This window comes from Phaseolus vulgaris, chromosome 10, assembly GCF_000499845.2.
Source record: "Phaseolus vulgaris cultivar G19833 chromosome 10, P. vulgaris v2.0, whole genome shotgun sequence".
Lineage (NCBI taxonomy): Eukaryota > Viridiplantae > Streptophyta > Magnoliopsida > Fabales > Fabaceae > Phaseolus > Phaseolus vulgaris.
In genome coordinates, this window is record NC_023750.2 from 42,205,859 (window position 1) to 42,228,248 (window position 22,390).

Below are 22,390 nucleotides of genomic sequence, written 5' to 3' on the forward strand. Positions count from 1 at the left end.
AATATTGTAAAAATCATATGACTTTTTTTTATAGTTTTGGATACACTAAAAAATATTTAATATTTCATTAATGTTATAAAATAGCAATCCATAGGAATTTTTTTTCTTCAAAATAACAAGACTTAGTTGATGCAGATGTGAAATAAGTTATTTAAAGGTCAATGATTAGTGGAAGACCATTAATTAGTCTCTTCATTAATCATTAAGATTGTTTAAGGTTGATGCTTTCTGACTCAGCTGCAATTCTGGTTTCACACGCCAAAGCAGAATTTTTTTTTTAAAATGATTTATAATTCATGTTTAATACCTTCTAGCTACTATTTTCCTACTTTTTATATGGTAAAATTTGGTTTTAAAAGTAAATTTGGTTTTCATTAATCAAAAGTATGATTACTAATAAATACACTAACTATTTTAATTGTGATTATCTTCCCCTAAGAGAGGTATTTTTGTTGTTGTCATTCCTAAATACACTCAAAAAATATCTAAAGTTAAAAATATGATCATCTTTTAAATTCTGAAGCAAGTAAACAAGAAACGTATACGTCTTTTAAGTCATGAAAGTAATTTGTGTACTTAATTAAGCAATAAAGAAAACACCAATCATACAATTTAGAATTTTAAGAAATAATATCCATTGAGTTATTTTTATTATTTATATTGACACTCTACAATTTAAAATATATAGATGATTATGATATAAAATTAGTGAAAATATTAAAAAGAAAGATTTAAACAATATTTTGAGATCAGTTGAAAAAAATCAATAGAAAAGTAGTAAAGAAAAAATACAAATAGTTATATTTTTAAGGACTTAAAAAATTATACATTGGATTTTAAATTTTTTTTTAAGAAAAATATATAATTAATTGAGAATTTATTATTAACTTAATTTCAAACTCATTTTAACTTGATGGAAGTTAATCATATAAACAATGATATCTTGATACCAATTTCATTCATTTAATGATGTATAAAACAAATAGAAAAATGATATTTTGACACCTTTAGAGTTATATCAGTGTGATAAATTTAGAAATAAATATATATAATAAAGGATAAATTTGTAATTAAATGATATTTTAATAATAGTAATAAAATTTGTATTGTGATTATATAAAAAATTTGAGTTGTAAATATATCATTAATGATATTATTTTATTATAATATTTTATTCTAAAAACAGTTGTAGAGTGGTTGTTTGGCAATGCTACCTTCACCCAACACTTTTGAACTTGCATCCAACATAATTTCAAAAATTCTGAAAATATCCTATATTCCGAAAATATAAAAATCTGGAAATGAAAATAATGCATTCTGGAAGAATAAATCTGGAAGAGATTTTTGTGTTTCGGATATAAAATCCGGAAAAAAAAAAATCAAAATCTCATTCCGGATAAAAAAATCCAAAACTGAAAATAATACATTCCGAAAAAAATTATCCAAAAGAGATTATTGTATTCTGGAAAAGGGGATCCGGAATGTAATTTTATATATACCCCATTTTTTTAAGGGTATTTTCGGTTTTTCCCTTGATTGTGATTGGGTGCAATGATATGATGCAAGAAGCAATTGCCTAGTTGTTTTTTTATGGTTAAAAGTGTTGAAGAAACTTTATTCTAATGATATATGCATCATTACTTGTACATTTTACAAACAAATTAACCTATGACAAGCATTTGTGGTTGACACCAGCTCATGTACAAGGCTGAACAAGGCTTCTGTTTTTTCATATTTATTAGAACACTAGTTTGTTTGTGTTCTCATAACTCAAACTTATATCTAAGTGGTGAAGATAGGGGGCAATATTTTGGACCTTTTGCCTTTGACAAGAGAATTTGTATCAGGGAAATGAACTCCATCAGTGAGGTCCTTCACATACCCTTCTGGTGTTACTCTCACAGGGTAACTCACAAGGTGCACACCTTCCATGTCTCTAATTTCTTCACTGCTGTACATTTCCCACATTTCATCTCCTATTGATCTCATTCTCTCCACACATTCCAATCTCTCTGGCTCCAACAACAGTTCATCAACACTCATTGTGTGCTCATACCATAGAGACATTCTATATGCTTGAATATCATCTAGGCTCATTTGGTGCTTATCATCATCATCTCCATCTTGAGACTGGTAGCATCCTATTGCAATCTCAGTGTCCCTTTCTCCATCCATCGATCTTTGGTTCACATTAGCTGATCCTATCAATATGTATAGGTCGTCCACTAGTGCCACATGCAATGAAACAATATTAGTAAAACTTAGATCCCAATTCAACAAACACTTCAATTACTTGGATGTTTTTCCTTTTATGTATACAATGTGCAAATGTCAATCCAAATAAGCACTTGTGCATTCTATATGTGATTGATCATTTTAAAAAAAATTCTTTGGCTCAACTGAAAGTCTGGTCTTGGGTTACTTCCAAAGTTCCTTATGCTGGTTTTTCCTTTTCAGATTGGTGTCTTGATCCTTTGGTTTGTATGTTTTCGATTCAAAACAAATGATTTTGTGGTAGATTGGATTGGTGATTTCTTCTACGATTTGTGAGGGGCTGTTGTTATTGTTTGGACTTGTGTGAACTTTCTGTTCAAGATGTATAAGGGTTAAACCACCCGTGAAATGATTTCTTTTTTTTCTGATAAAAAAAAAACAGTGCAAATATAAAATAGTTAGATGTCTAACCAGCACGTGACTAGAAAAATTATATCAGAAGCATATGTTGAAAATGGTGTAGTAGAGATGACTTCAAAAAGTTGAGACTTACAAGTCAATTAATGACCCTTGTCTTTACATATCTAAAAGGACAAAACTTAACACAATTTCATAAATGTTTTCAGTGTTGCTCTTCTTCAATGCAGAACTAAAGTTTCTTTTGGTTAATTTATGTTGATCTTTAATGCAAATTTTAAGCATGTGGATTGTAACAGTGAAAACTCCAATCAAATATGTAAAGAAAAGACCAAAAAAATCACAAAGAAAATTATAACTGAAGAATGGTTCAATATGTTTACCTATCATGAACTTGGAGTGAACATAAACCATGAATCTCCTATTCTTTTGAGCATTCCAGTATTGTGTTTCAGGTTTGGGTGAATCTAGAGGAAGATACTCCCCTGGTCCCTTCTGCTCTCTGTTTGCAAGACAGAAGAAATTCAAGTAGTCTCTAGGGTGTCCTGGTTGTCTACTTTCTTGTAATGCTTCTCCAATCAACCTATACATCATTGCCATTGTTTCTCTAGTCCAATGCAGTATATCTTGAACAGGTTCACTTTCAGGCTCTCCTTCTGGCCACATTGGTATGACTATGTACACAGCAAATCTCTCCTTTGCCTTAATCTTGCTTACCACCTTCAGTGCAATTTCAATGGGAATCAGATTAGTGCGGCCACAGTGCCTATCTTTCTTCCACCAATGGCAGCCCCCAATGAAATATTGGCTTTCAATGTATATAAACCTTTCAGCACGCCTAATTGCTTCAACATAAGCTTCATGGATGCTCCTCTCCACAGTTGACTTTGTAGACAACTCACCAACTGAGATATGGTCAATTGACCTGTATATTTGAACTTTCCAATTCCTCTCCGTAGGAGTGCTTGAGCTTGTTCTAGGCATAAGATTTGCCAAGGTGCTAGAAGGGATTAGAAAAGAAGGATCACATTGCTTTGTCCATCTTTGCTCAAAATTTGTTAACACATCCCAAGCAGCCTCACCAGTAACACAGGCATGAGCATCATGCCAAGGTGCTCTTGGTCCTCCTTTGTTGAGGCTAGCTTCTTCAATGCTTGTTTGGTAGAAGTCATAGCAATGAGATTCCCTCATGAGTGTTTGAAACAATGAATGCTGCTCTGTGTCATATCTTCCATCACACAAATCCAACCCTCCCACAAAGCTCATAAGCTCTCTGTCATCAACAGATTTTGGTGCTTTTGTGTCCACTGTTATAGTCTTCTGATGGTGAGCAAAGAGTGTGGGGAACATATGGTGTAATCTTGGACACTTTCTGCATATCACTTTTGTGTGGTTGAAAAAGGCAAAAGCTTCCTCATCTTGGTTGTTCAATTCACCTTTGTTCTTAACAAAGGGTAAAGATGTTTCATCATCCCAAAGCATAACCCTCACAGCCACTCCTTCCTCTGCCTTCTTCTTTAATATGTCACCTAACTTAACTCCTCTGGCATGTGGGATTTCTGTGTGAGGATCTCTAACCTGCCAATGAGCATATTAGCTTCTAAAACAAAATGTATATCAATGTGAGGATCCTCTCATTTACATGATGCCATGTTCAAATTTTGTGACTCTCTCCCCATAAATACTAAATAAGCCTTACCTATTAAAATACTCACAAATTATTTACCAACAAATTCTTATGTCAACAATGAAATTTGAACTCACATCATCATTGGATGAGTTTTATCCTTACTAACTTGACCAACTTGCCATATAAGTTTAAAAGTCATGTAAGAGTTTAGCACAAGAAGATCCATTACACTCTAAAAGAAAAAGCATGAAAGGACATTTCATTACCAGAACCATCATGGGATTGAAGAACCATCCTGCAATATAAACTAAGTACTTTGCACCCTCAATGGCTTTATAGACATCCTCCCATAGCTTATTTGGAGCTCCACATAGATCAAAGGGAGGTTGAAAAGCTGAAGAATGGTGAGCATCATGATAAAGTTTAACCTGACAATTGGACCTTAGTGGGAAGCTAGCCTCCTTCAGCCCTTGAAATTCCCAGTCATTGCTCAACATCTTTGCCCAACTTGGTTCCAAATCTGCTGGCTTGAACCATAGCATAAACTTCAATTTAAGTTTTGGGTTTGGTTTTCCATTATCCATGAGGAGAGGGAATAACCCGTTGATCAAACCTCCTTTCTTCAATAGCTGCTGAGCCTGAATATGGAACTTTCCCAATATGGAAGAACGTGATGTTTTCAGTGTAATGGTGATGCATGAATCAGCTGGATGAGCACATTGAATCTGAAAGGTTTGGTTCCACACACGGTTGCTTTCTTCACTTGTTTCTGCAAACTTCTGGTTGTCTATCTTTATAGTCACATAAGCAGGCTTTCCATTTGTACATAAGCACTGAAAACAAGAAAAACACTGAAAACAAAACAGAAAATTTATAAGAACAATGCAGAATTTTCTTAGTACCTGCATGCACACTGAACACTTATATATGTTTTTTTTATACAAAGAATAAAGAAAATAAAATAAGATACTTCAGATGTCCAAACCCTTATGCAAATAATCCCGACACAAGCTTCTTATCCCCAACCAACTGGGGATCCCATAAACATTACAACACATTAACTACATTAACATACCATAACAAGAGTACATCAATATACAATTACATCAACCTGCGAAAGAACACATTCTCAAGACAAGACACAAAAAGTCCAACAACTAAACTCAGTCTTCTTTATAAGCAAACAAAAGTAAACCAAACACCCAAGATGAACACTTATATATGTACACAGCTGAAATAACATTTGTGTAAATGTATGTGTTAGTGGAACTTACTTTGAAGGGAAGTAAAGGTGAGTAAGGTGAGGCATTGAAGATGGTAGCTTCAATTGTTCCATGGAGGAGCTTAGGAGTTTCCTCCACAACTGTAATACTTAAATTATTCATAAGAAAGAAAGAGACAGAGAACTATGGAGTTTGGTTTAACATACGATGGATTTCATGCCAATTTTCAACAACTAATTGTTATGTTACATTTATATAGGTGAGTGAGTTTACTATTGCAGATGAAGAAACAAAGGGAACCTTGGAATGTAATTGAAAGTGGGAAAACTTGTCAAACTTTGCATTTATGTAGACACAATCCAAGCTTCAAGTATTTGCCATCACAAGTTTTAGCTTGAAGCTAAGTTTCTTGAACCAAAATCTAAATTTACCGTAATCAGAAAGCAGTTAAGTACACAACAAAATACAGTTATCCATTGTTCTTAGTACATTGACTGCATCATATAGTGATCAATCAACAGATATGTGATTAGGAAAATTCACATAAACATTTACACATCAAATGGATAAGTTGGTGAAGGGCCTAGTGGAAGTGACACTCTGTTAACAGAATGATTCTAGAGTTCAAGGAACTTGGAGAAAAAGAAAGTGAAGTTTGTCCTTATGTCATATCACCATGCTTTGGCATATATCTACCACAGACCAAAGAAACTGAGTTGCATGTATATTACGTATTGTCTGTGGGTTGTTAGAAGGAAACATAACATGGGTATGTTTAGCATTACCTAACGCATAAGCTACTTCAAAATTAAAGAATTAATCACAAGTTAAAAACTATGCTCAAAAGCTGGATTCATTCCATTAGAACTCCATAAAAGTTGAATTTCTGATTTTACTCTTAATAAATAAACATGTATTATGAATTATGTATTTCAGAATGTATTTTCAGATAAAAAAATATATTCTAGAATGTACAATACAGAATACATTTCCTAATCTAGAAATCTGAAATATGCATTTCCAAATAAGAAAATACATTCTGAATATGCATTGCGAAATATATTAATACATTTTGAATTTAAATTTCAAAATATAAAAAAAAAAGTTTAAAATAAATTTTGGATCGTACTTAGAAATATTTTTGGATCATCACCCCATCCAGAATTGTGTTTATAAATCTGAATTGGGGATGTTTTTAACATTTTACCATCACATGGGGTACAACTTCAAACAATGGGGGTGCAAAAGGAAATGACCTTGTTAAAGATATTAACTCTCTGTCCAAGTCCAACCTTCATAGCCATATCTACCTAAAGCCTACTATGTTTTTCTTTTTTAATTTTAGAGTATTTCTCCATGCACCCCCATCAAATGATTTCCCTATACCAATAGTTCTTTTAGTTTATAAAATGGTCTTTAATATAATCAAATAGTAACTAATTATTTTGGTCTCTAAAATTAGTTTTTATTTAATAATTTTCTTGTAGTAATATCTTTAATCTTCGATTTCAAAATTTCCAATCACCTATTATAAAAAATACCTATAAGTATTCGTTCTTTATCTAGCTGTTGCCTTCAGAAGTAATTTGTCTCCCCTATAGAGTTTTCATGATCTTGTAACTGATTGGTGTTAGGAAAAGCTATTATAAGTTATGCATGACTTGTTATAATGAAAAAAAAAAGAATGAGTTTATCTTTTATCAGTATGTTGTGCTTTAACATTATGCTTGTTCCTTCACATTGAAAATGAATTAGAGATAATGATATCCTTTGAAGGTTTGTTCAAGGTTTTTTTTCTTTTATTCAAAATTAAATTTTAGAGTTTAAAGTTTAGGATTTAGCGTGGTTAAAAATTTAAGGCAGTGTGAATCTCACTTATAGGACATGCGAAAGTTGTAAGCAAAATATTGGAGAAAAAGTCCATTTCAAATTTTGTAGCTCATTGAACTCTTGATGGAAAGCACATCCTTATGCAAGCATGTCTTTTTGTTCTCATAGCACCAATCTAAATCCAACAATAGATATTAGTAATTACTTATTCAGTTTTACTATTTATGATTGCAAAGTATCCTTATCTTGACTTGAAGTATCAGAGAAGAGAAGCAGAAGCTTTCTTCCCACTTATAACAGCCACAATTTAAATACCAATCAATGGTTAATCTGAACCCTTAATTTGACCTCCCAAGAGGAACATATTAACCAATGTTGGGATGAACATAGAGACCAATAGTGTAGCAAAGAAAAGAAAACTCTAGGGTGATTAGCTGCATAATACACTTGATCAAATGGGTCACAAGTGAACAAACTAGGATCAATGTATAGAGTTTAAATGGTATGTGAACGGGTCATGCGGAAAGTCTTTACGTCGAGAGGTCGGAAAGTCGAAAGAAGTAAAGTACAAGTGTTAGTGAAAATATTACGTGGAAGTGTCAGTGTTAATAAGAGACACGTATAAAAGATTAATTAAGTGTTGAAAATCAATTAATAAAAGATTAAAATGATGTGACAGACTCAATAGGTCCATTAACAAATAATATAAATAGATAAAATGTTTAGTTCAGTTTTTTTTGTTTTTCTGTGGAGTAATTAACACAAATACTAACTTAAATTTCGGAGTGTTCCTGCAAGTACCACACCACATATCAAGAACTCAGAAGGTACTTCTATAAACACAAGTGACCGAGAGAAGAGGTACGAACAAAGAAAAAAAAAAAGACCGAAAAGACAAAGTGAAGACGGATTCTGAAGACACTCTCCTCCATATAATTAATACTAGTACATTATGAAATATAATATGCCTATGCAACAAACTTGGAGTTTAAATTGTCTTATGATTTTGTACTATGTTCTTATGGTTTCAGACATTTTTGTTTAAAAGTTACACATTATTTTTCTTTGGGTCTGTGCAGAACAATCCCCTGTCATCTCTTTTGATGAATAACCAAGATAAAAGAAAATTGCACAAACTAATCTAAATCACGTAATTTATTAGAAATTATGCTTTGCTTTATTCAAAAGTGTAAAAGTTTTGTTGTTTTTTTTTTCAAAACTTCAAAGCAATTAATTGTTACCATCAAGAACTATATTTTAACAAAAGTGCGAAGAGATTGGTGTGAAGCTAGATGCAATAATAAATATCACAGAAAACCAAAAGAAAAGGCAAAAGATCTTGACAACTTTGTTGGAGATGAGATTCCAACATGGACACACTGGCCTGGACCTTTCTTAAGTCGTTAATAGCTTGTCGTGGCGTTCATGATTTGCCGTCCCTTTTCCCTACAGAGTGGACTGTGGTCTGAATTATTCACTCTATGCTCCAACTTATGATTATCCTTTTACATGCTTTGTTGGAAGTGTGGATCCTTCCACTCATAAAATAACCTTAATGATATTTTGAAAACTTGCTAAATATACAATCTGTGATTAATGATATGAACAGAGATTATCTTCGTTATTTCATAAACTGATGTAAGTTTTAGACAGAGAAATAAGGTTCTAGACTGATGTAAGTTGTGAATAAAATAAAAACATACCTCAATTTTTGTATCCCACTTTTAGTCTCTGTCATGTGCAATACTACAAATACAAAACAACAACAACAACTTGGTTTTACATGAAACATGGACTTCAAAAATATGATAATGTTTCTCACCTCTTTCTGTCCTCTCTTCTTTACTTCTTGTTTCAATTCAAAATTGGTATCAGAACCATGCATGTTTGATAAAACTATTCTGTGTTTTTACATTCTTCAACCACCCAACTTTCATCACACTTCACCTCTCCAAAGTTAAATATCTGCTAACAAAGTGTAACCATTGAAGTGCAAGATTAGATTTCTCACCTCACGTTACAAACAAGGAAGAAACTAACACTAACCTTCTTCCAAATAACAATGTCTTCACTCCTTTGGAACCTACACCATCCTCCACCCTTTTTGTCAATCATAAACTTGGACTCACCCACAACCAAATGCAAATCCACTAGCTCAAACCAAACTCACATCAAATGATACACCCAATCACCCCATAATAATTCACCCAATCTTAAGAAAAACATCAACAAAGTCACAAATCAGTAGGACCCAACCCCTCCTATAATTATCAAACCCCAGATACCATTTCTCAGTGTCACTCACAAAACCATATTACCCTTTTCTTCTCAAAGGTTATAAATGGTGGAAAACCCTAAGAGCTAAGAAAAGGAACAACCTTGAACTGAAACATGACAACAACCTACGGCACGATTCCGACCTCGGGGCCTCCGAACCTGGAATACATATCGCGTGCCAAGCAGCGGATCAAGGCGGGGTTGGGGACAAGGCGGCCGTGGAAGGCCATGCTGAACTTCCGGTCGCTGAAGATCCCCGGTGGCGGCGCGGCGGAGGCGCTGTCGCGCGTGGCGGTGAACGTGTCGTACTTCCGCATGAACTACGCGATGGTGGCGCTGCTGATTCTCTTCCTGAGCCTCCTCTGGCACCCCATCTCGCTCATCGTCTTCCTCCTCCTCATGGCGGCATGGCTCTTCCTCTACTTCCTCCGTGACGAGCCCCTCGTCCTGCTCGGCCACCTCGTCGACGACCGCCTCGTGCTCGTCGCCATGGCCGTCCTCACGGTGGCGCTGCTGCTGCTCACAGACGCCACCGTCAACATTCTCGGGGCCGTGGCGGTCGCCGTGGTGGCGGTGGTGGCGCACGCCGCATTCCGGAGGACGGAGGATCTGTTCTTGGGGGAAGAAGAAGAAGCTGCGGCGGCGGCCTTGGCCGGTGCTGCCTGATTCATTGTTTTCTGTATAATTTTTTTGTTGAATTTGGAGAAAGAAAATGGTTATTTGATTTGATTTGGTTCGGTTTTATCGTTTGTTGTTATATTTTTTTGGAAGATGATGCCACTTGCATCCCTTTTTTTCCCCTGTTTTCATACTCTGTTCTAACTTTGGTGTTCTGATTTTTAGCATCTAAATGGGTTTAACTGAAATATGAAATTGGTGTTTGGGAGGGAAATTAACACTTTAAATAATGTAAGTTTTAATCCTTTTTTTTCCTTAATTATTTTTTCTATTGTTTAATTTTTTTCTACAATTTTATCTTTGCATTAATAAAATATTCAATTTATTATAGAAGAATGAAACTTTGGTAACTTATTGATTGTCTACTAAGAAATAAGTTAATTGGATTTTGATGAATTTTCACTCTCTAAAATAATCATAGTTTCAAAGGTTTTAAAAATTTAAGAGAACATTTAAATATCATCAAAATAATTATGTTTTCACTTAGAATTCATTTTTCAGTATAACATCAATATAATAATCTATATTATGTCTCAACAAGTTGTTTTTCACCATTTTTATTTTGATAGCAAGTTAATTTATTAAAACTAAAGATAATTTATTATCATTAGTATATAAGATGTTACAATAAGTGATTAATCAATTATTTTAGTGGTAGATGATACAACTCACATTTAATTAATTAAGTCATCATATACTCAATTGTCATAAGTATTAATCTTTTAAATATTTTAATTTGCATGTTTACATTATTTCTGATTTATTCACACTATGAAAGTTTAGAAAAAACCAAATTGACTAAATATTTTAGACTCTTGATCATCTTTAAAAAGGGAAATTATTGATCAAATTAATTAAGATCTTGAAGAATGAAGATTATTTTCTCTAAGATATGTTTTGATGATGAATCTGCAATATTAAATGTTTATAGTTTTTGTAATGTGTGTGGATCACATGGTAAGACATTTTATCTTAGAATAAGAAGCATGATCATCATTTGTCTAAATTTCTTTAAGACTTTTTTTAAAAATATCTATTAATTGATTATCATTTAACATAATCAATTATATTAAGTAGCTTAATTTATTATCTTTAGAAATAACTTAATGTCATTTAAAAAAATATTTTCTAAACAATCAATTATCTTTTATATATCAATTGTCTCATGTCTTAGGTTCCACAATTAATCGATTAAATGAAAAGTAATTGGTTAGATTGTTCCAATGTTGTTAAACAACCTAAAACAATATAATTGATCAACTCTAAACATAATGGATTAAGTATTTTTCTAATTTTTTTTTTATAAATAATTTTCAAAATTCTCTTGAATAGTAATCAATTATTTATTGTAATATTTATTTCATAGTTCCAAAAAACAAATTAAAACCTTTCTTATTTCATATATTTTGAAAAAACTCATTAATAAAGACTAATATATGTAAATTTTATAATTTTCTCTATAATCTTAATCTTGGAATACTCATATCTATGTATAGATATGTAATATCTTTTTCATTATACTTTGTGCTTATGTTATACCTTAATGTAAAGTGTTTTTTTAGTTAGTATCCATTTAGAGTTTTTAAGAAGTTTTTTGGTATATATATTGTACCTTACATTATCAATCACTCTCTTAGCACAAAGATCAACTAGAGTTGGTATCTTTGGTGTACAAAATTCATCTTTTTTCATCATAATATCACTGTTCATCAAGAAAGCAACCAAGATGATTTAAAATATTTTTTTTCTAGTTTTAGTTTTGCACTTGGTGATTATTTACATCTTTTATTTTAGAAATCAAATTAATAACAAACTAAATCTTGATTTGATAATTAAATATGGACTAATTGAATGATATTTTGATTTTATTTGTATAATTAATTTAATTGATTAATTATTGCAACTTAAATATGAATCTTTAAATAATTGTAATATGAGTAACTTTTGTTTTTTTTTGTTTCTAATATAAGAATTCACTTTTTAATTTTCTTCATTTTTGTTTTTCAATCTATTTTTAATTCAATTTTTGTACATTTCTATTTCTACATCCCTAAACTCCATCATCCTTAATTTCAACAATTGAAAATCAATTACCAAAATTAATTTATCAATTTATTATTAAAAACTCTAATTGGATTGCTTGATTCAATTTGTAAGATACTTAAAAAAATGAGATATTTGAATTCAAGATTTTATATTTATTTTTTATTTAATATAAAATATATATTTTTTCATAATTTGTGTTATTTTATTACTAAAATCTTATATAATATTAGAAATATAAATTAATTTAGCATAATTAAAACCATGGTTGAAGTTGGTTGGATAAATATTTATCATTTTAATGAATTGTCTAGTTTAAAAACATTGAGTTCATCAATTAACCATTAATTTATGTAAAAAAAATCTGGTTAAAAAATTAGATAAAAAAAAAGAAAAGAAAAGCAAAAGTAAGTAACTTTTGATCAGAGCCAGGTTTCGATCCTGGACCTGTGGGTTATGGGCCCACCATGCTTCCGTTGTGCCACTCTGATGGATTGATCAATTTTGTCTTTCCATATAAGTATACATTCTAAATTCAAAATTGTTTCTTAGACTTTACATTTTTCTTATAAATAATTTTATGTAATATTAACCTTTAATTGAGATTATTTCACTTTGAATATGTTAAAAAAACACTATTTATGTTGGCAAAAAATAAATACACTATTTATAAAAAAAATATAATTTTAAAAATTTGCGTAAAACTAAATTAATTTTTTATATTTTTATTTTAAAATAGTAAAACTTAAAGAGAAATTGTAGTGAAATTAAATTTCAAAAATATCTATCTATCTCTATATATAAAGAGGATTCCCCTTAGAACACATTTACATTTTCATTTTATCCTTATACTAATATTTTATTTTATTATTTTAAAAACATATAATAAGATTTTTTTTTGCATTTTATTGTTATATTGGATATTTTCGTCATTTTTTTTTTTTAGTATTTATTTTTATTTTAACAACTTCTCACTTCTCTCTCTATAAAAAAAACTTATCAGTTACACTATTTAACTATCTCAAGTTTCACTCCCTCCTCTCATATTAGGAGAACTCAAAACTCCCAGCATTGCAAACCCACAAAAAAATATTTGCAATGCATGAATTCATATTGTTTGATCTTTGTCATAAGACTTTTGCCTTTTGTATTTGTGGGTGACTTCACTGGTGCAATATCCAACCAGTAAGTGTGTTTGGAAACCTAAAATTCTAGAATAAGCAAAAAATGAAACCTAAAATTCTAGAATAAGCAAAAAGTGAAACCTAAAATTCTAGAGTAAGCAAAAGTTTAGAGACTGATGGCAAAACACTTCATTCATTCTTTTTTTTTTTTTACCAATCTTCAATTAATTTGTTTTTTTTATTATTAATAGTTCGACATAAAATGCATAATTGTATTGGATTAATCTAGAGGAAAATAGTTGTCATCATCAAGCACATGAAGTTTGATCCCTTAGTTGAATTTGGATGAGTGACTCTTCATCCAACAAGCTCTCTTCTCCAATTCCTCTCTCTCTTATCAAACGAGTAAGTTTTTCAATTTATTTTTCATAAGACACTACAACTTTAAATCTAACCATATTTTGTTTTATGCGTTTCAGATTTGCAACAATTTTGAAAAGAATTTAAGCTTATTTACATGTTTTATGTTTTGTTTCCAGGCTTATTGGATACGAAGGTGTAGAAGTCATTAATCTAAAGGATAAATAAGAGGTAGAGAAAGAAGCACAAAAAAGAAGATGAAAACAAAAGGTGTTTATTGTTTTATGTTTTCCCTTTGACTTTTTTATGTAAAGGAAAAAAATAGTTATTGAAAGATGATGTAATGATATATTAGTTTGAATATAACATTAATGATGATACTAACAATTATTAAAATACATAAAAATATCAAATAATTAGTGTTTAACCTTAATTTAATTACATCTCAAAACATCAAAATATTAAAGAATAAAGATAACATTTAACCTTATTTTTATCACTATAGAAGTAATTTATCAATTTTATTATAGAACTTTTTTTTTCTTTTCTATTTATTTATAATTTTTTTCCTTTTTAATTTTCTATATTAAAATTATAACACTATATAAATCTAATTATTTACTTAATTAATATCATTCATAATAAATTATTTATTTTGTAAAGATAATAAAAAACAGTACATCGATTTGGAGAAAGAGAAGAACGCAGAGCAACACACTGACACTTTTCTTTTCCCTTTCCGTTTCGTCCGTACAAAACAAGAGCTACCACCACCGGCGGTTTCCTCCGTCAACATCTTCGCAGACTTCACCGGCGTCCACCATTGCCGCCGAATACGACGGCGCGTATGGCTCAGCCGCCCTTCGATCCGTACTACATGTACCAACAAGATGATCGGAGCAACATCAACACGCTCTTCGTGTCGGGGCTCCCGGACGACGTGAAGGCGCGTGAGATTCACAACCTCTTTCGCCGCCGCCCCGGCTTCGACTCTTGCCAACTCAAGTACACCGGCCGCGCCAACCAGGTACCGCCCCTTCTCCCTTTCTTTCTCCTCAATTGTGCCTATCTACTCATAACTGATGCATTCAAAGTTGGCATTCGCGTGAATTTTTTATATGTTGTGGAATCAAAATTCGCTTTCCTTTTCAGGTCGTGGCGTTTGCCACATTTTTCAACCACCAATCGGCAATGGCAGCGCTGCACGCCTTGAATGTGAGTACATGGCTTCGAATGGCGTGATCCATGATGAACGTTAGGGCTAGGAATTTATCTCGTGTTTGGATAAACTTCTGCATGAACACCTAGGAGAGAAAGAAAAATTAAATTAACTTATCCTATCAAAGAAGTTTATGTAGAAGTTAGTTTGTAGAAGCTCGTTAGTTTAAACTATGCACAAGCTGCTTGAGAAACTTAATTTATTTTTAGTTTCCTGTAAGTTCTTATGGAAATTTTTTAATCAGCGATGATAGCTTGATTTGATGATGATAAAGTTACTTGTTTAAATTTTGTTCCTTGGAGTGAACATTTTGGTATCAGCTTCTCTATTTGGACTAAATGTAAATTGCAGTATGCTCATGCACATGCATAAATGGGAAATCCTGCAAGTTAGTTCGATTTTTTATATTGTGAAAAGAAATTGAGTATATTTTATTGTGAAGATGTTTGCAGTTAATAGAAATTGGTCTTCTATTTAAGTTCTCTTTTGGTTGATGATTCTCACCAGGGTGTGAAATTTGATCCTCAAACTGGATCTGTTTTGCATATTGAACTAGCCAGGTCAAACTCTAGGAGAAAGCGAAAACCAGGTATGTACGTGTGTATATTATGCATGCATGACTAGGGTTAAATAGAAAAGGAGGAATGGAAAAAATTAAAGTATCCACTAGCTAATATGTAGCATCTTCATCTAGACATCTACTCATTTTTTTCGCTTTCATTCTTTCTAGAAACTATTCTTCAATTTCAATTTTCCACCAATATATGTATCTTTATGTATCTCTTTTGAACTCGGGAGGAATTTTGTTTGTTTTACTTTTATGGTTTAATCTGAATGCCTTTTACTGGACTTTTACTTTTCATAGGCAGTGGAGCCTATGTGGTTATAGATAAAAGGACCAAAGGGGAGCTTGATGTTCATGGATCATCAAGTGATGATGGTAATGCTACTTTACTGAGTTCAAGGCAAAGTGTGTGTACTGTATTCTAAAATGTGATCTAGCTTGCTGTTATTGTCTTGTTTGCACCCATAGTTAAGTTTGAGTGAGATTAGAAAGGGAAAAAGGGAGAGGTGAAGCACAATGAACTTAGGTTCTGTATTCTTGCCCCTCTTGTTTCTGTGTCTCATTCTCACCTGCACATCTTTCACATTTAGGTGACAGTGACCCTGATGAGCCATCAGACAGTGACGGCAACCATGGTGATTTATCAATCATAGCAAGGTTGAGAGTACAATAAATTTGAACAACTTTTTACCTCTGTTCAAAATTTTGCAAATTATTTCTGCAAACAAAAGATGATGATAAATATACTAGTACAGTAGTACTTTGATATTGTGGTGGGACGCCAAGTCTATAATATTCTCTTTTTGTATGCAGTGATGAGACGGCTGTTGGTTCGGACAATCCTATACCCGTGGTAAGTTTAAGTGAATAACAGAAATAAGTTGGAACTCTCCTGCTTACTACATTAGTAGAAACCATCCAATATTGTTTTCTGCTTTAAATGCAGCACATAGAATTCACGTCATATTCTTCTGTCTCAACAAATAGATTAAAATTTGTGTAGTTTGTAAAAGGTGTTGCTTGCTTTTTCCCATAAAGAATTTTTGTATAATGCAATCTTTTCAAATTGGGTGTAGGAGCAACATGAAAAGGGCAGTTCCGGTGGACTGTGTTCCACTCTCTTTATCGCAAATCTTGGCCCAAACTGCACTGAAGATGAATTAAAGCAGGCTTTTGCTGCGTGAGTTGCTCCTTCTCTCTTGTTGATGAACCTGCTAAAGGCCTCTGGTGTTGTTATTTAGATTGGAGCAGTGCTGAACAAGCTGATTCTTTAGACCCTGCAATGTTTTCCATCTACTTGGTGTTCATCATTAAACTTAATGTCTTCAATCCATTTTTCCAGATATGCTGGATTCAACATGGTCAAAATGCGCTCTAGAGGAGGAATGCCAGTTGCATTTGCTGATTTTGAGGTAAGTTACGGTTCTGGCAGGAAACCACAGGTGTCATTGTTTGGGCTCTTCATTGCTTTGCCAACAGAGTATATTTGAGCATGCCATATCTGTTAGGGAATGCTAGCATCATACTATTCTTTGATTGACTAAAATTGATTGGAAATCACAAATTTGTGTGGGTTTCACTTGTTATTTAATGATTATTTCTCTTAATTTTGTAATTTTAAGTTAATCTTAACTAATAATAGTTTTGGTAGAAACGATGTGTTAAAGAGTGTCTCTCCAGCACAGTTTATCTTTGAAATAACCTTGTCCTGGATTGTTACTCATTTATTGATTATCTTGACAACCTTCCATCTTTTCACAGGAAATTGATCAAGCTGCTAAGGTCGTGGAGGAGCTTCAGGGAAGTTTGCTTTCATCATCAGATCGGGGTGGCATGCATATAGAGTATCCTCTAACCTAATGACTTCTATTAATTTTTATTCTGCTATGATTGGATGGTTCATCTTTCTAATTTACTCTTTTTTTTTTATCTGTGCTCTCTAGATACGCAAGGTCTAAAATGAGGAAGCATTAGGGAAAACAATTAGAGGTAAAACAGTTACCGTATGATTTGTTTTTTTTTTTTCGATATAAAGCAGTTGCAACGTGTTAAGGGAAGATTGGGAATGAACATGTAATGGGTTGGAGTTAAAGTTTTGGCAGTTGGTATAGAAGCTTGCAAAACATATTAACCATTATGCACTTCATTTTCTGCTTAGATGCGACAAACTCGGGGTGCTCATTCATCGTATATCTGCTTCTGTCAAAGCTATGGCAACGATTGGATGGAATTACCATATTTCTTTAATTGGGTTTTCTCATTATCGTCAATTCACTGTCCAACTGAACTGAAGGGCCCTTGGTCAACGAATTTTTGTTTTTCTTAACTAAACTTGTTCTTGGTCGTTAACAAATTTGCTTATATTATCTTATCCTGAAGTGTAACCAATGCATACATACACGAGGAGAGTTTGATTACTAAAATTGGGTGTAGGTACTTTGATTTAAGTATATATTCGTAGAGAATGTAATTTATAATATGATATCTTTTATAATAAATAGTTTTTTTTTTGTTTTTATTTGTCAAAATGTCATCAAGGTTCTCTTAACTTGGATCTTCAATTGCTGGAACCCTATCAATTGACAAAGTTTACATTTGTAAAATGGGAAAACAATCTTTTATCGCTGAAATTCTTTTAGAACACTAGGTTGGTTTAGGTGGTCATGTTCGGCGTCAGAACAATACAATTTTTTTAATTAATTTTTGATCTGAAGGGAATGCTAACCGTTAACGAAAAACCTTTCCAACTGGGTGATCGTACCCTGTATTTTTTTTCCAAGTGTATTGAAATTCCTATTAGAAGCGAAACCAATTTCCAGAAATACTATAACCTGTACAAGTTCTAAACACGTGTTAATTAAAAAAACACTTAATAAAAAAAGAAAAAAGAAACAAGGAATGGATGATCTCATGTTGATTTTTGACCTATTTGTCAGTAACAGGATACAGGAGAATTTAAAAAGAAAAAAGAAAGTTGGGAATAAAGAATATTAGAGTAGATCAATTTTGCCACTCTCCACAAGTGCTTTTATGGATTTGTAACATATGAAATGGAGGACACCTGGCTCCATCTCAAACAGCTTCGACCTGTCATCAGCAGGTCCATCTTCCAGTTGAATGCCCGTCAGATACTCTTTACTTCTACATAAAACAAATGTGTCTAGTTCTGGTTCTGGTACTGAAATATACAAACAAAATATTTCTCACCACACAACCTTCAGGGAAATAATATATGGTAAACTAAAAGCACTAAAAGACTTCAGTTAGCAGAAGAGAAAACATTATGAGTGAGAAACCCCTTTAAATCTAACATGGTTGGTTCTTCACGGAAAAGAATCCCCAATTACTCATGCACAGAGGGATAGAAAATTAAAGCGTAACCCAATGTACCAGGCTCCTACCAAGTGGATTTGAACATGTGACTTGACTTCCAAGTCACAAGGTTGCTGGTCCTCAACCTTACCTTAGCACCACCCAATATGATGCTAAATCATGTGTGCGATTTTTGTGATCAGAGAAAAAAAATACAACAGTTATAATAAGATGGCTAATTAAACAAAATGATCAAAGTGCAACTGAGAGAATAATAATCTTATCAAAAAAATACCCCCCTCCCGATAGTTGACAATAATATTTACCAAAAATAAAAACAGCAAGGTTAAGCTACCATCAGTTATTCAATATAAGAGAATATGTGAAATCAAGGGCTGTTATAAGATAGTGAAGTTTTACTTGGCTATAAAGAATATCATTATAGCCATCGGTACAGTGTTACTGCACAATTATTTATGGTCATTTAATTTAATTGTTGAAATTACGGTTTCTAGATATAGAGGAAGGAAAAGAGAAAAAAGAATGAAACAGCTAGTTAATATTAGCCAAGATATGTACAATCTGTTAATAAAACCTATATCACTGACCCTTATTATACTACTCATAATCTTAACTAATTACGGAAAGTCAGAAACAACCTGAGAATCTATGGCAATCAATCCTAAGAGAAAATGGGGAATCACGGAATTAATCCTGAAAGATAGTCTAAGATATGATAAGCATTTTTAGATATTTCATGTACTCCAACACCAATAATGGAAGGGTGCACTATACAAGGGTTTGAAGAACTTGAAAACTAACTTTTGGTCAAATATGCGAAGATTATTGCCTAAAATCTTACTTTAGAAAGCTGGATACTACAAGAAAAACTACAAGCAAGAAGGCCAAATTAATCAGAAAACTACTACAGAACTCATCGTCAGATTTTTCAATCAAGAAATGTAAATTATTTCATGCTACTAACAAGGTATGAAACCTGACCTCATAAAAGACTGGTGAGTTTTAGGCAGAAACAATTTGATTACTCAAACAGACACACAATGGTCGGAAAGAAGTAATGAAACAAAATAACCTAAATTGTCTTCTATCTTCTAAGGATGATAAATTACCCATGTCGTCCTCTTCACTTATTACAGATTGCTTTAGAACAGACTGATAATTTTCTGGCAGCTTCGACAGAACAGTCTCCTCTAGATGTCGGTTTAGGTCACCTGTACACCTGCAACAAGAAAATCATTTCAATACCGCAAGAAGAATGCTTTAATGCTGTCAGCTAAAACACATTGCTAGTCAGAAAACAAATTATCAAAAGAAATGTAAAGGATAGCCTTACGTTCTGGCGAAATCTTTCTCGTCTTTAGATAGCCTGTTCCAAAGTTCTTCAGTTTTTAAGATGTGGAACATGTACTTTTCAATCTACAATAAAAACATGGTTGTAAAAATAAAAAAATAAAAAAAATTCAATGAACAGAGAAATTGGTGAAGTCAATTCCCAGCTTGACTAGTATTCAAATAGCTCAGCAACTAACGCATACCCTAATTGTTTTAACCTATTATACAGGTACGCAGGTAGTAAAAATGAAAGCCGCAAAACTATTATTAGGGAAAATTTAGGCGTAAAAAATTCAATTTACCTCTGGATTATGTTTGGATTAATTTTACATATATACTTTGAAGAGAAGAAAAAAGTGAAACAAGTTTTTTCATAAGCTAAAACTAACTTTAAAATAAGTAAAAAACTAATTCCAGAGAACATAATGTGAGAGAATTTCTATAAATTAATTTGATTTTAATTTATAGAGAAATTCAATTCATTTTTTCTTCTAAAAGTGTTCAGAAAAAGTCCATTCAAAGATGTCTTTGCTGAAATATTCATGCTGCCATTGCTAATACTTAAGGTTAATTAAGACTGTCCACTCACTCGTAGTTTTTCACCGTTTCAAAAAAAAAAACTGAAAATTCTTTGGCCACGACCACATTTCGACCCAGACGCATGAGTCGAATTCAAGGTCTTAAACTGCTGACTGACAGTTGCAGTTGCAGTTGCAATTTCGTTGCCTTGATATTAGAGAAATCGCAAACAAAATATGATAGATGCCGTCACAATTAGCATCACCACCAAAACTTCAATTGCAGAAACTTAAAAAAAAAAAACTATGGCCATAATTAAAAGCATTTTGACGAATTCGTCCATAATTTTCCACAATGCGAAGGAATTAAGAGTTAACAGTCATAATAACGGAATCGGTTGGGTGTTACCTTCTGGATGCGGATGCGGAGATAGGATCTCAACAGAAAGAGGGTTCTGTCCAAGTCCATCTGATAGAGAGACACTGAGAGAGGATTATTACCGCCACTGGATTTCTCCTCAACGGTTTCCTCCTGCAGAAACAAAAACAAAGAAATGAATGAAAATTGGTTAGGGTTGGAGGTGTGAGAAGTTGCGTACCATGAGTTGAATCTGTTCCTTGACGCGGGAAATCAAATGAAATTCGAAGCGGAGAATCTCCGGCGCCGCCTTCTCGTTGCGCCACGCTCGCTTGAGAAGCTCGACATCGGTGGTTGCAATCAGGGAATCGTAATCGTCGAGTGACGCTCCCTCTGCACCAGAGCTTGAAGCCATTGATTGGATTCAAGGGTTTCGTTTTCTTTTGCTTTAGCCTTCCAACAATAAATTGGCGCCAAACGCCAAATGATGTTTTCACATTTGGATTAAAATAAAAGTATTAATTATAATAGAATATTTTAGTTAATTAGAAATATTTTTTTTTTAAGTTGCTTCTGAAATTTATAAATTTGGGCAACCGAAAATATATTTCGTGTAATCTTAAATATTTTTAAGCGAAGGTCTTAGGGTGAGATAAAATAGAAGAAGAAAGAACATAAAAAGGTATGTGAAATTTTAAAGTTTAATTTATTTTTTATTAAAGAATAAAAAAATATTTTCACATTTAGTATGGGGTGTCACAAGAATTATGGAGGTGTGGGAAAAAGAAGTTTGTTTGGGGTGATATTTGGGCCTAATGAACTATCGGATAGGGGTGTTTCTTCTTGCATTCTTGCACCCTTGACTGTTTCTTCCTGCACCACCATATGTTTTTCTCCCACCTCCATAAATTTTCGTATTTCTAAAAATATCTCAATGGAATATTCTGGATTATGTAATCGAAAAATCATTTTTTAAATTCATAATTAGCTTCTGAATTACATAATCTGAAAGTCTTTTTTCAAATGCATAATTAGTTTCTGGATTACATAATTCAAAAGTTACTATCAAATTCAAACTTCTGGAACATATAATCAAGAATACCATTCTGGATTATGTAACCCAAAGCATGAAGGTGGTACAAGAAGAATAAAAAAATATTTTCATGTTTTGTAAGGGGTGTTAAAAGAACATATGGAGGTGCAGGAAGAAACAATCTGCACCTTTATATTCTTCGAAATACCTGAGTGATTTCAGATTAAGAATTGTGT

The 22,390-nt window shown here is 32.5% G+C and overlaps 4 protein-coding genes across 6 annotated transcripts; 2 read left to right on the forward strand and 2 right to left on the reverse strand.

Annotated features, from left to right (window-relative positions):
- Positions 1-1,557: 1,557 nt before the first annotated feature.
- LOC137818294 (phospholipase D alpha 4-like) lies at positions 1,558-5,712 on the reverse strand. 2 transcript variants are annotated; one of them, XM_068621620.1, is made up of 4 exons: positions 5,536-5,712; positions 4,528-5,094; positions 3,015-4,209; positions 1,558-2,225 (listed from the first exon to the last, which is right to left on the reverse strand). In XM_068621620.1, the coding sequence occupies exons 1-4, from the start codon at positions 5,644-5,646 to the stop codon at positions 1,783-1,785; spliced, it is 2,316 nt and encodes a 771-aa protein (XP_068477721.1). In that variant the 5' UTR covers positions 5,647-5,712; the 3' UTR covers positions 1,558-1,782. The 2 variants fall into 2 exon arrangements, with proteins under 2 accessions (XP_068477721.1, XP_068477720.1); XM_068621619.1 differs by having other exon boundaries at positions 4,528-5,112.
- Positions 5,713-9,571: 3,859 nt separating this feature from the next.
- On the forward strand, positions 9,572-10,389 carry LOC137818297 (PRA1 family protein F2-like). Its single transcript, XM_068621627.1, has one exon. The coding sequence runs from the start codon at positions 9,706-9,708 to the stop codon at positions 10,255-10,257; it is 552 nt and encodes a 183-aa protein (XP_068477728.1). The 5' UTR covers positions 9,572-9,705; the 3' UTR covers positions 10,258-10,389.
- A 4,077-nt stretch (positions 10,390-14,466) lies between these two features.
- LOC137818816 (protein WHI3) lies at positions 14,467-18,095 on the forward strand. 2 transcript variants are annotated; one of them, XM_068622432.1, is made up of 11 exons: positions 14,467-14,823; positions 14,949-15,011; positions 15,523-15,604; positions 15,881-15,955; positions 16,171-16,237; positions 16,394-16,433; positions 16,657-16,760; positions 16,923-16,992; positions 17,342-17,424; positions 17,524-17,569; positions 17,739-18,095. In XM_068622432.1, exons 1-10 carry the CDS (start codon positions 14,644-14,646, stop codon positions 17,552-17,554), a joined length of 795 nt encoding a protein of 264 aa, XP_068478533.1. In that variant the 5' UTR covers positions 14,467-14,643; the 3' UTR covers positions 17,555-17,569; positions 17,739-18,095. The 2 variants fall into 2 exon arrangements, with proteins under 2 accessions (XP_068478533.1, XP_068478535.1); XM_068622434.1 differs by lacking the exon at positions 15,881-15,955 and having other exon boundaries at positions 14,473-14,823.
- A 384-nt stretch (positions 18,096-18,479) lies between these two features.
- On the reverse strand, positions 18,480-21,600 carry LOC137818818 (DNA replication complex GINS protein SLD5). Its single transcript, XM_068622435.1, has 5 exons — positions 21,363-21,600; positions 21,173-21,295; positions 20,247-20,329; positions 20,023-20,132; positions 18,480-18,758 (listed from the first exon to the last, which is right to left on the reverse strand). Exons 1-5 carry the CDS (start codon positions 21,534-21,536, stop codon positions 18,571-18,573), a joined length of 678 nt encoding a protein of 225 aa, XP_068478536.1. The 5' UTR covers positions 21,537-21,600; the 3' UTR covers positions 18,480-18,570.
- Between the last annotated feature and the right edge of the window lie 790 nt (positions 21,601-22,390).

Excerpts from the sequence above, each read along its gene's own strand:
- LOC137818294 (XM_068621619.1), bottom strand. The coding sequence starts at position 5,646 with ATGAATAATTTAAGTATTACAGTTGTGGAGGAAACTCCTAAGCTCCTC. Across the intron at positions 5,113-5,535 it reads CACCTTTACTTCCCTTCAAA|TGTTTTTCTTGTTTTCAGTG; the intron begins GTAAGTTCCACT and ends TTTTGTTTTCAG. Across the intron at positions 2,226-3,014 it reads TCACTCCAAGTTCATGATAG|TGGACGACCTATACATATTG; the intron begins GTAAACATATTG and ends ATGTGGCACTAG.
- LOC137818297 (XM_068621627.1), top strand. The coding sequence starts at position 9,706 with ATGACAACAACCTACGGCACGATTCCGACCTCGGGGCCTCCGAACCTG.
- LOC137818816 (XM_068622432.1), top strand. The coding sequence starts at position 14,644 with ATGGCTCAGCCGCCCTTCGATCCGTACTACATGTACCAACAAGATGAT. Across the intron at positions 15,012-15,522 it reads CAGCGCTGCACGCCTTGAAT|GGTGTGAAATTTGATCCTCA; the intron begins GTGAGTACATGG and ends GATTCTCACCAG. Across the intron at positions 15,605-15,880 it reads TAGGAGAAAGCGAAAACCAG|GCAGTGGAGCCTATGTGGTT; the intron begins GTATGTACGTGT and ends TACTTTTCATAG.
- LOC137818818 (XM_068622435.1), bottom strand. The coding sequence starts at position 21,536 with ATGGCTTCAAGCTCTGGTGCAGAGGGAGCGTCACTCGACGATTACGAT. Across the intron at positions 21,296-21,362 it reads AGGAACAGATTCAACTCATG|GAGGAAACCGTTGAGGAGAA; the intron begins GTACGCAACTTC and ends TTGTTTCTGCAG. Across the intron at positions 18,759-20,022 it reads AAGTGAAGAGGACGACATGG|TACCAGAACCAGAACTAGAC; the intron begins GTAATTTATCAT and ends TGTATATTTCAG.